Source organism: Artemia franciscana, chromosome 4, assembly GCF_032884065.1.
Source record: "Artemia franciscana chromosome 4, ASM3288406v1, whole genome shotgun sequence".
In the NCBI taxonomy this organism is placed as follows: domain Eukaryota; kingdom Metazoa; phylum Arthropoda; class Branchiopoda; order Anostraca; family Artemiidae; genus Artemia; species Artemia franciscana.
Window position 1 is genome coordinate 11633294 of NC_088866.1, and position 12927 is coordinate 11646220.

Consider the following 12927-nt stretch of genomic DNA (forward strand, 5'->3'; position numbering starts at 1 on the left):
AACCGTTTGATAATGAATTTGTTTATCTTGGGGTAAAGTTTACTAGTAATGGGAAATTCAGTGGGCATCTGGATCTAGCGAATGCAAGGAGGATGTATATTAGCGGTGAAATAGCGAGGAGTAGTCTTAGACGGGTGAGAGACATTAGAGTACATAAGAGGATTTGGACAAGTAAGATAGTACCAGCGATGCATTATGGAGCAGAGATCTGGGGCTATCGGAAAGGTCCGAAACTTGAGGTGGTTATGAAGAGATATTATAAGAGGATGTTAGGACTATGGGGTTCGTTTAGTAATTTGATAATCCAGAGGGATTTAGGGCTAGTATCACTGCGACCTATGAGGCTAGTGACCATGGTGAGATATTGGGTTAGGATACTGGGTATGCAGAGATTTACGGTAACAAAGGCAGCATATTTAGAGGCGTTGAGACAGAATAGTAAAACAGGATGGCCGGCGGAGATTAAGGATATCTTAGATAAGTGTGGATTAGGGGAATGGTGGAATGAAGGAAAGGGGATTATGGGTATGGAGGAAATAGTAATAAGGGAGGTACAAGAGAGGTTGAAGAACCAAGAAATACAGATATGGTGGGCAAGTCTGGATCGTTCAGGGTCGTTAAAATTGTATAGACAGATAAAGAGTAGTTGGGGGGAGGAGGTATTTTGGAAGGCTGGGTTAGGTAGAGAGGATTTGAAGGCTTATTTGGATTGGAGGGGAAATGGATTTTTGATTAGGGAGAAAAGAAAGTATCAAGGGAGAAAAGGGGAGAAGGTAGAATCTATTGCTTGTCCTATGTGTGGATCTCAGGATGAAAGTTTAATAAATTTTGTGTGTGAATGTGTCGAATTGAACGATCGGAGGCGAGATATGTATGGTAAAGAAAAATTGAATTAGATATGGATGGTAGATAGAATGAAAGAGACAAATTTCCTGAGTATTAAAAAGATAGCAAGATTTGTAAGGATTGCAGCGGCACATCGGGAGCGTTTTCTTTAAATAGTATTAATTTAATTTAGTTAATTTGTTGTTTGTTTTTTCTTATGTAAATTTCCTATGGCCCACGGGCTTTTCTGGAATAAATTGTTATTATATTATGTTATTATATATATATGTACACATGTATATATATACATATATATATATATATATATATATATATATATATATATATATATATATATATATATATATATATATATATATATATATATATATATATATATATATATATATATATTTATATATATACATATATATATATATAAGTATATATATATATATATGTATATAAATATATATATATATATATATATATATATATATATATATATATATATATTTATATATATATGTATATATATATATATATATATATATATATATATATATATATATATATATATATATATATATATATATATATATATATATATATATATATATATATATATATATTTATATATATATATATATATATATATATATATATATATATATATATATATATATATATATATATATATATATATATATATATATGTATATATATATGTATATATATATATATATATATATATATATATATATATATATATATATATATATATATATATATATATATATATATATATATATATATATATATATATATATATATATTTATATATATATATATATATATATATATATATATATATATATATATATATATATATATATATATATATATATATATATATATATATATATATATATATATATATATCTTCATTTTCATTGGTCATTATCATTAAAAAAATCCAGATTGGTCAGATTGCTCTTGTCATGTTTGATGGTCCAGATTGTTCATTTTCAGCAATTGTAAATTTGCATTGTTTGGGCTGTCCTTCTGATGTCATTCACATGATAAATTTTTATCCAAAATTAAAACTCTGAATGAATTCTCTCAAACTCGTGACCTATGTAGATCATTTTTTTTTATGCCAGAAAATCTCTGAGTGTCAATTTTCAAAAAAAAAATTGGAGCCATGCTCATGAAAAACATACATACATATATAAATACAAGAACTTTAAGCCTAGTTATAGCCTTGAGGTTTATAGTCTAGTTATAGTCTTTTCTGTGTTGACTATCACTAGAAAATAAAAAACACTAAGATGTAAGTCCTTGTTATGTTTTTTTTTATGTAAATTTTTTTCTTTAGTTTTTTACTTTGTACATTGCAAATAATGGAGAGCAAGGCCATTTTACCTAGAAACCATGATAAACCATGAATTATTAGAAAAAACAGTGAAAAGATAAAAAGAAGAATGACAGCAAATGTACATTTGAAAAAAAAATATGGAATTTTAAATTCTGAAGGTAAATACTAGTGTGTACACTAAAAAAAAAAGTAAAGTTATACTTGCCATGTTTGAATGGTTGTAGTAAATTCCCTTATAGCCTTGTTAATTCCTTTTATCTAAAATAGCAATGGCCTCTATTCAACCTTTTTCTTTGCTAATGAACAAGTATAATAATTGTTCCCCTTAGATTTAGGTTTGATGAGTATTTTATCTTCTCAAGTAGGCCTTGATCTCTAAAAAATCAATTATTTTTTCATTATTTTAATTGTACAACAATAAAACCATAAGCATAAGCTTGTTGCCCTTTTTACCTTTGAAAATCTTGTAGTTCTGCTGTATGACTAACATATTGGGCAGGACATTTGGAGCACTTTAGGGGAGAGTTATCAATACTGGGCACAGGTACATAATGGGCCATTGAACTAAGCAGCTATTCAAGATGGAACAGGTTGCCTGGTACTTGTATTATTGTTTACAAGATGGTCAACTTCCTTTTCCAGTTCTGAAGGTAATAAAACTCTGTTTTGGTAAAAGTCTGTTTTGGTAAAACTTATCTCTGTTTTGATTGGCCCTGAAACACTGTTTATTGCCTTGTTTGAGTCCTTGATAATCAGACATTGTAATAAGCACCATCATTATTTTTTTCACCATATATGTCAATGATTCCACTCAAATGTTGACAGTAAAATTTTAGACTAACTCACAATTGAGATAGCAAAGAAATAGACATACCATTAAAATCAGAATATTATCCTGAATCCAAATATAGCACCAACTTGTATAATAAGTGTAATTTTGCACCCACTTCTCCCCCTCCTCCCTGTAATTGTTGAATATATACCCTGAGATGTATAGGCCTATATACACTTAATTTTCTATATGTCACTCTTTTCTACAAATTTATAAAATGGTTTGTCTCAATAATGTAAAATTAATTGCATATACACAATTTAGGGCCAATATTTCACCACGAGAGGTAGGGTTAAGTAAATTTGCAATGCAAATAGATATTATACTTGGATACAGAATAAAATTAGTTTCTAAAGATATAAAGACATATATATATATTTCTTAGCTATCTCAATTGTTAGTTATCTAGAAACTCACCTTTTGACCATCAGTGCACTTGAAAAGAATAGTGGTTCTCTAGAATAGTGGCCAAGAATAGTGGCTCTCTAGAAAGGGATACCTTTTTTTAGATTGCTCATTTTATATTCATATTTACAGGTAGGTTGGCGTTTTTGATGATTCATCATCAGCTCCTCTTTAATGGTCTCAAGTAGCCCTACCCAATATAAAAATGGTAAATTTGGAGATATTTGCATTACTGAGCTATGAATCAGGCAAACATGCCACTTGTGCCTTTATTATGCCCTTTCTGGGCATTTTACTTATATAACAGTCATTTTACTTAGAAATTTAATTTTAAGCCCTTTATGGACCCAAGTGGATGATACATTTTTCTATTATTTTTGGCTATGGAAAGGGTTAAAAATAGCAATTATTACTTCATAATATGCAGAATAATTGTACTTAACGCATAGTAATGGGTAAAATAATTTTTAAAAGTATCTGAATACAAATACACATTCTTAAATATATTTGAGTAATATTTCCATACATGTTACAAACATATATTTTGTATTAAAATACTAAAATATGTATTTAAATGCCTAAATGCACCAGAACTACAACAGAAAAAAGATAATATAGAAAAGATTTTTAGTAGGGTGAAAACATGAGTTTGTAACCAACATCTTTCCTCTTGTCTTCAGAAAACTGCAGAATCTCTGATTTCAAAAAAAAGCATTGGTTTGAGCCATTGAAGCCTCCTCTCTGCTCTGTATAGAGAAGGCTCTCCTATGGAAAAGGATAGTCTCTGAGGAGGCAATAAGGTTTTTTTTAAGGCAAGTGTGCCTCTACACATCAGAAAGAACCCCCCTCTTAAAAGAGAGGGGGGTTCTCTACACCTTTCTATACAGAGAGATATAAATTCAAAGTAGATGAAGTAACTTTCACCAAATAAATTCCTTCAAAAAGCAGATAGTAGAAACATGTTTTAGGTTTTTCTGCTTATTTGCCAATCAAAGGGACTTAAAAATGAGGTCTGAACTTTGTCCTCTATGTTTCAACATGATTAATAAACAGAATCTGCAAAAGCAGCAAGGACTTACCATATCTTATGATTGAGATTGTTTTACTAGCAAATTGTAGATAAAATGAAGGCAGAACTCCAAAAAAGTAATTGGTGTATAAATTCTAGTAAACACAGAAAGCAGCTGGTGCATTATCGTAACTGGTAAACATAGGTTTTGAATATTTTATGCAGCTCAAGCAAATGTTGTCCATTTTAATTTAAAAATAATGAAATATAACATTTAGGGCCTTGATTTTCTTACAGAGCAGAGTTTTCACATATTTTTTTCAGTTCAAAAAAGGGAATTCTTCAAGAAACTGGAATATGAGGCTAAAACTAAATATTGAGCATCACAGATTAAAAAATAGCATTCTTTATGCCAAATTTTGACATTTTTTGCATTTCTTCAAGAATGACTGTTGAAATACAAGGGCAATTAACTAGAACAGGGAGCATAAAAACTTTAGTGTAATGAGCAAGGTGTAGAGGAAGATATATTATATATAGAATAATATGGTCTGTTTTATGAGTTTTGTTCCTTACTTTCAACTGAATTACTTTTTTATTTAATTGAATTTAATTTTGACTGTTACTCAAGTTATGCCAGAAAAGCCCCCTTCCATCTCCATAGATAATTTCACCCACAGAATTCCCCCCACAAAAACTTCCCAAATGGAAACTTCTGTGAGGATAGACCCAAGAAATCCACATGAATGAAGAGATATTAGAACACAATTGCTCAGAACCCCACAAAAAATTCCTCCTGCAAAAACTTCACACATGGAAACTTCTGTGGGGATATACCCAACATGACCACATGAATGAAGAGGTATTATAACACAATTGCTTAAAACTCTTTCAATGTTCAAAGCTATTCAAAAGGGCAGCTACCCTGGGCACTGCAGGTGGGTGGGGGAATGTGGCTAGGGGGTTGCCTACTTTGATCAAGTTTTGCAATTTAATTCATCTTTATTGGCTTATATTTGAGTTGGGAGGTTGGAATTATTTTGCCCTTGGGCAACCAACCCTAGGAACATCAATAATTATCTGAAAGCCCAATGAGCCTTTGAACACTAGGCCATTAAAATATACTCTTTGAGGAATGTAACCCCTTATCTACAAAATGTTTATGTTATGGCAGGAAAGTATTTGATGCTATTTGTCAAAGTGTTTTCTATTTCAAATACAAGAAGAAGTACTTACCAAAAATGTAATTGAAATATAAAGAAAGCATTTAAATACTATCCCATCACTGTTAACACATTTTGACTGCAGATCTGCTTTACTTTACCCTCAACCCCTTCAATATGCAAACAAATATAAGAAACTATAATTTTCCTTTTGTGTATTGGTTCTTGCTTTGTCAGAGTCAATCCAATTTATAGGTACATGGGTTTACACTAGAATGATGCTAATTGCTCATAGTAAACACAGCAATTTTTAAAAGATGTATAAATTGTTTATTCGATATGCTAATGATTCACACCAAGTTGTGGCTGATCTTGTGAGTAAAATAGCTTCATCTAGTTCAAATTCTGTTTTCATCAGTGGTGACTTTAATATGCCAGATGTGATATGGGTTGACAGCTTCGGATTCACTACTCCAAACAACCCTGCCCAAACAACTGTGAATTCTGTAGCAAATCTTGCCCTCATTCAACTGATCAATCAACCAACCCGTTATAAAGATGGTCAAAACCCAACTACACTTGACTTGGTATTTACAAATAACCCTGACACAGTCGTGTCTATTAAATATTTACCTGCAGTTGGTTCTAGTGACCACAACTGTGTTATGTCTTTGGTGCTGGTTTCCACTAGGCCAAGTAATATGACAAAAAGATCTTATACAGATTATGATAAAATCCAAGAACACTTATCTGAAGTTGATTGGAAATCTTTGATTGTTAGTGATAATGTGGATGATATGTGGTTCAATTTTAAGTCATGCTTGCTTGCAGTTGAGAAGCAATTTACTTCCATAGCATACACAGAGAAAACCAAAACATTGCCATTTCTCACTAAAGAGGTAAGAGAAGGCATTAAGAGTAAGAATAAGGCATGGAGGAAATACAAGAAATCAAAACAGGAGAATCATCTTGCTGATTTCAAGAAACAGTGTAACAAGCTGAGAAATCTCACATGTAAAATCATAAGTGATTATGAAGTAAATATAGCCCTTAGTGCAAAAACAAACCCCAAAAAGTTTTGGAAGTATGTTTCCAGCTCCAATCCTATTAGACGTAGAATATACCAGCTTATACGTCCTGATGCTACTGTGCTTGATTCCCCTACAGACAACACAAATTGTTTAAATGCCATATTTGCCACTAATTTCTATCATTCAGTCTCAGTATATCCTCCTCCCCCTTTCCCAGAAAGGAACCATGTCCACAAAATGCAATCTGTTGTGATTGATGTGGATGATGTTCTCAAGCACCTGAATAAGTTGGATCCAAACAAGACCCAGGGTCTTGATGGCATTCATCCACATTTGCTGAAAAAAGCTGCAGTTCTTGTTGCCATGCCACTGGCTTTAAGATGTCCATAAGGATGATGGTGGTACCAGCTGACTAGAAATCAGACAATATGGTTTCATTTTCAAGATAGGAGATAAAAATAACCATGAAAATTACCAGCCTACTAGTCTCATATCAGTCATTTCTAAACTGCTCAAAAGTATTTTCAATGATGCTATTATTACCACCTCGAAAAAAATGACTTAATGTCTAAATCTCAACACAGTTTCAGAAGGAATCAGTCCATTGAGACAAACCTGACCCAGTCTTATGATATAGTCACTAAATTAATTGAGGAAGGTAAAGCAGTTGATGTCCTGTTACTTGACCAAGCCAAGGCTTTTGATAAAGTTGTCCACACAAGCTCCATGTATATGGAGTCCATGCTGACACTGTGGAGTGCATAAGATTGTTTCTGATTGGCTGAATCCAGAAAGTCATGGTCTACTCTGATGATGGAGACCCCATATTTTCAGAGCCTGCACCAGTTATAAGTGGGGTAAGCCAGGGAAGCATGCTTAGCCTGCCCTCTTCTCTATATATATTAATGATATCTACGCTGATGACAGCAAACTAATTGGAATTGTTGATGGAACCCTGCAAAAATGAGTTGCATGGTCTCTCCTTATGGGCTTCCACCTGGATGATGGAGTTCAACCCATCAAAATGCAAAGTCCTTCACATGGGTCCCCACAACAATCAGATACATGGGTCCCCAAACAATTCCAAACTAATTGGAATTGTTGATGGAACCCTGCAAAAATGAGTTGCATGGTCTCTCCTTATGGGCTTCCACCTGGATGATGGAGTTCAACCCATCAAAATGCAAAGTCCTTCACATGGGTCCCCACAACAATCAGATTACATATTTTATACTTGATAAATCTGGCACATGTATCCAAGTTGAGGCTGTTGAGAGTGAATGAGACTTAGGGGTGATTGATGACAGGAAGTTTAAGTTCCATGAGCAAACTATGCAACAAGTTGCTAAGGCCAACAGAGCCCTGGGACTAATTAAATGAACCATATCATTGCCCCATTCTCTGATAATAAGAAAATTATATAATGCTCTTATAAGACCACATTTGTAATTTGGATGCCCCATTACAAATCCTCAATATAAGGGAGGTGTGGCAGCCCTAGAGAGTGTAGAGATAAGAGCAACTAAGCTTTGTGCCCCACACCAAGAGCTTCCCTACCCTGAATGTCTGCATTGCCTGAAGATACCCACATTGGTTTACTGGTGGTACAGAGGAGATGTCATTTTTGTTAAGAAAATGAACCAAAATAACATGGCTAGCTCAATTTTTACTCCCTCCCTTGCCACTATGACATGAGGCCACTCAATGAAGCTGCAACAGGAGCCCTCCAGACACAGAGAGGATGAACTTTTCCTCATTATGTGCTGTCTCAACTTGGAATAGTCTTTCTAATGAAATTGTAACTGGTGAATTGATTAATTCTTTCAAAAATGCAGTCAATTTGGAGTGGAGCAATGCAGAATGGAAGTACCAGTGGGCACCACACCCCATCACACCCACTAATTGTGTAACCTCATCAATTCAACAGTGAGATATTCTACAGGAGGACACAGTCCACCTTATATTGCTGTAAATGTGATTTAATGTAATGTGATCATTATGAATTGATGCCTGTGAATTATGTGACTTTAAAAAATATTAATTATAATCATACAGTAGGCTTTTAACCAATATTTTAATGATTTTCTGTAGCCAAAAATAAGAGAAATCAGTATAGGCCTAATCTTTAAGAGTCTATTAAGGACTTAAAATTGGATTACTGAGTAGGCTAAACCAACTTCTACATTAAAAAATTTATTACATATTTGCACATTAGGGGGAGGGGTAAAGCATAGCTATATTTAATATATGCTATGCTTTACCCTCACCTACCTAATGTGCAAATATATAGCCCAAATTTGTTTCTAAACTATTATAGATTTGTAATTTCAAATATCTGATCAACAAAAACAGAAATGATTGCAATTTTATATGTATAAATACAAGAATATTTGGGCTGGAATAACTCCATAATAGTGAGTTTGCAGTAGTTTTGCAAGAGAGAAAAGATGTTCCAAAAGTCAAAATGTATCTATTAACAATAGTTTCATGACCCAAAACAATTGTTCAGGTAATACCAACATTGACCCATTTAAAATGGAAATAAATGCTATATTTGGATTCATGATGTAGTTCTGGGCATATTTTGCACATTGGGCAGGGGGGGGGGAGTATATAGCCTACTCTGTCAATATATAGGTTCAATGTTATTGTGAAAATTTCATATAATTTATGGTTGAACTTGAAAAACAAGGGAAAAAATAAAGATAAACTTTCTCTCTATGCAAGATGTGTTAACTAAGATTAATCTGCATATTATCCATGCAAGAGTGTTAATTATGATTATTCTGCATATTTTGAAGTAAGAATTGCTTTTTAACATGTTTAGTCTCGTGAAGTGGCTATCTAGACTTATATCAATCCGACATCTATGGAGAATAATAGTTCAACTTTTGAAGTGGTGATTAGTTGTCCAACTAAACTACAGGGTCAAGCCCTAAATACTTGGAGTTTGGTCTAGGAAAAGAAAAACCCTGTATTAAAGACGCAATTCAATATTTTTGATATTTAATCCAAAAATGATACTATAATTTGGACCATTTATATTCTAACCAATCTGCCTGACCTGTTCTTGATTCTGACCATGTTTCATATTATCAAAATTTCCGCTTTATGTCTAAAAAGGATTTGTCGCTAATAAAAAATCCTGAATGAATCCTGTTGTGACCGTAAAAAATCCGACATTTTTCCCGACAAGCGGAAGCCGCTTACATCGTGTTTTCTGGTAACATACAAATCCGTATCTAAGGGATTGGGGGGTTTCGCCCCCCTCATAAATTTTGCCCAACTCTTAGATTCGTGACAAAATACATATGACAAAATTTGAAGGTGTTTTTAAAGTTTTTCTACCCTCCTCCCCGAAAAATTATTCTCCTGAACCAGAATCCTGGCTACGGACTTGGTAACATATGCTTGTTTTACAATATTGCCTGACTTCTTAAACCAAATACACAGTCAGATAGTTCGAACAGTCTTGCTGACTGACAACTTCGACATTTCAACAAGACCTTTAGACCTTAGATCCGCCTGTGCCGCCAGGGGCACTCAGCGCATCCACGAGACTTCGCCCATCTTTTCTGAATTGGGCAGTTGCGTATATATCTTCCCGATAAGGTTGAAGAAAGCGTTGTTATTGCGCAGGTCAGACTGATATGTTCGACGCAAGTCTTCTGAGGTCTTCCCCGTCTTTGACTTCCGTTTGGGTGCCAATGTAAAGTGGCTTTTGGGTTCTGAGTGTCCTGCAACTGGAGAAAAAGGTTCAAGTATCTCTACTTCCAAGCCTTAGAGATATCTGTCACTAGAAGCTGGTTGAAAAGTTTAAAGACCTTTTCATTTCTGAAACTGTCTGACCAATGAATCCATAAAATTCTTCGAGGACAATTATTCTCGAATACAAGGATTCTCTTTTCCTGTTGCTGGTTTAAACTCCAGGTTGCGGCTGCGTAAAGGTGGACCAGAATGACGCTGCTGTTGAACAGGCGTAACTTAAGCCGGGTCGAGTAATTTTTCGACTTCCATATGCGCTTGAGCCTATTGAGGGCAGTGTTCCCCTGACCTATTTCTGGTATCTATTTCTTTGAATGTCGATTCTGTATTCTACACTGTGCTTCTAAGGTGTTTGAATTCCATGACCTGTTCTCATTTTCACAACTGGTGTGAAGTGGGGAATCAGTAGTAGCCATGGTTTCGGTTTTAATCAATTCTATTCTTAGGCCAAGTTGGCTTGCTTTTTCGCTGACCCTGTTTAGAAGTTCTTGCAGACGTTGCTTGCACGACTGTAGCATTGTAATGTCATCTGTTAAGTCTAAGTCGCCAACTGTCATTTCGGCAGAAAGTTTGATACCATCGGTCACGGAGTTGTGGAGAATAAAGTCGATGATTATCACAAAAAGTAACGGCGACAGTACACAGCCTTGTTTGACGCCAAATAGAATTTGAAAATATCGGGTTTGGCCTTCGGGTGTCTTGATGCAGCGCTTGATGTTCTCGTAAAGAGCTATGATAAATGCGATTATTTTACTTGGGATCCCGTAATGAAAAAGGATCTTTCAGAGATTTGCCCGAACTAAAGAGTCCAAGGCCTTTTCAAAGTCTATAAAAATCATATAAAACTTTAAGCTACATTCTCGACTTTCTTCAGCGAGGACTCGCAAAGTAAATATAAGATTGGCACAAGAACAGTTTGGGCTGAAACCTTATTTTTCGTCCCTTAGGTGCTTTTTAAGCTCATTTTGTATCCTCTTCAGAATGACATGACATAGTAGTTTACCGAGAACCGAAATCAAGCATATTCCTTGTCAGTTTCCTGGGACACTGGCATCACCTTTTTTGAACAGGTGCATTATTATGCCACACTTTCAATCAACTGGTACCTTTTTCTTTTTCCCATATTGTAGCAAAGAAGGCAGTCCAGAATTTTATCAGTGCTGCAACTGAGACCTTTTTATCTCTGCTGATATACGGTCTTCTCCTGGGGATACATCATTCTTCAATCTCTTGGCAGCTGCTTGAATCTCCGTAGCACGGGAGCTCCACAATAATATTTAGAGAGAAGGACGGTGATGCGGGAATGTTGGGTGGCTCATCGGGTTGCGGCCTATTGATGAGTCTTTCAAAAAGAGGAAAAGTCAAACTCATTTATTCTCTTTAGCGCCAAAAAGAACTTTGACAGTGGGTATTCATGAAAAATGAATGCAGAAATTCATAAAATGAAAAAGCCCTCACTCTATTTGCTGTAGCAGATACTTTGTCTTTATTTTTTTCGTTTTAATTCAGGAAGATTTTTATCAGGAAACAAAGACCAAACTTCGAGCTTTGCCTTCTTCAAACCCAACATAAGATGTAGCATAACTTAACTATCCCAACTTCTGGAAAATCACTAGCAAGTATCATTTGCCACTCAGAAGCAACCTTTCTTGCGCCCCATTTTGGCAGTCTGTGCACTTCAGCGTGCACAAATTGCCATCAGTAAGGGAATAGATTAAGAAAAGGGGGAGAGGAATTTTTTCTGGTAGTTTAAGCACTTTTAATATCTTCAGTAGGAGGATACATTAAGACAAAAAGGGGAAAATGGGCACAAGTATAGTTTACGTTTCGCTCTAAATTTAAGGCAAATATTTTTTGGTTGGCCTTTCTTGAACAAAACATGCTTAATAAATGATAGTAGTACCATTAATTCTTTTTATTTTATGCTATTTGCAAATATCATGATCACTTTTCTGACAATACATCCCCCATCCTTTGCTTTAGATGCAGTGCAAGGATATGCACAAAATTAAAAGACGCAACTAAAAAATGATATGTTTACTTTATAACATGCAGCATATTTCTGTTAAACAGACTATCATTGTTTCCTTCCATTGTGATTCATATTTTAATATTATTTTTTAATTAAAATAATATTCGACACTAAACAGATCTTAAATTCCTTTGCACTCAGATAGGGTCTATGCTTGTCATGAATCAAGGAAGTGGGGCTTATTTTCAGAGTATCAAATACTGAATAAGGAAAGAACATGTATTGGGGAATTAAATTTTCTATTACAGTGGTTCTTTCAGAAAAGTCACTCTCCTATACTTTTTACAATAACTATTTCCCTCTTGGTAAAATTCAAGATTGTCTTCATTCACAACAAGACCTCATTACAGTCAAAATGTTGAGCCCCATTGCTTTTGGCCCAATGGCCAGGAAAATGAACCAGAGCAGAGGCTTAGATTGGGGGAGCAAATGTCCCTAAGACTTAGAAAAACAACTTTTTCGTGTCTTCTTTTTCAAAATAAAAAAT

At 34.2% G+C, this 12927-nt stretch overlaps 1 protein-coding gene across 1 annotated transcript in view; it reads right to left on the minus strand.

Annotated features, from left to right (window-relative positions):
* Positions 1-9781, minus strand: part of LOC136025992 (ribonuclease P/MRP protein subunit POP5-like) — a 46876-nt gene extending 37095 nt beyond the window's left edge. Inside the window, exon 1 of the mRNA XM_065702131.1 lies at positions 9708-9781. Coding sequence (XP_065558203.1) covers positions 9708-9727 — 20 coding nt within the window. The 5' untranslated portion in view covers positions 9728-9781. The remainder of the gene's footprint in view (positions 1-9707) is intronic.
* Between the last annotated feature and the right edge of the window lie 3146 nt (positions 9782-12927).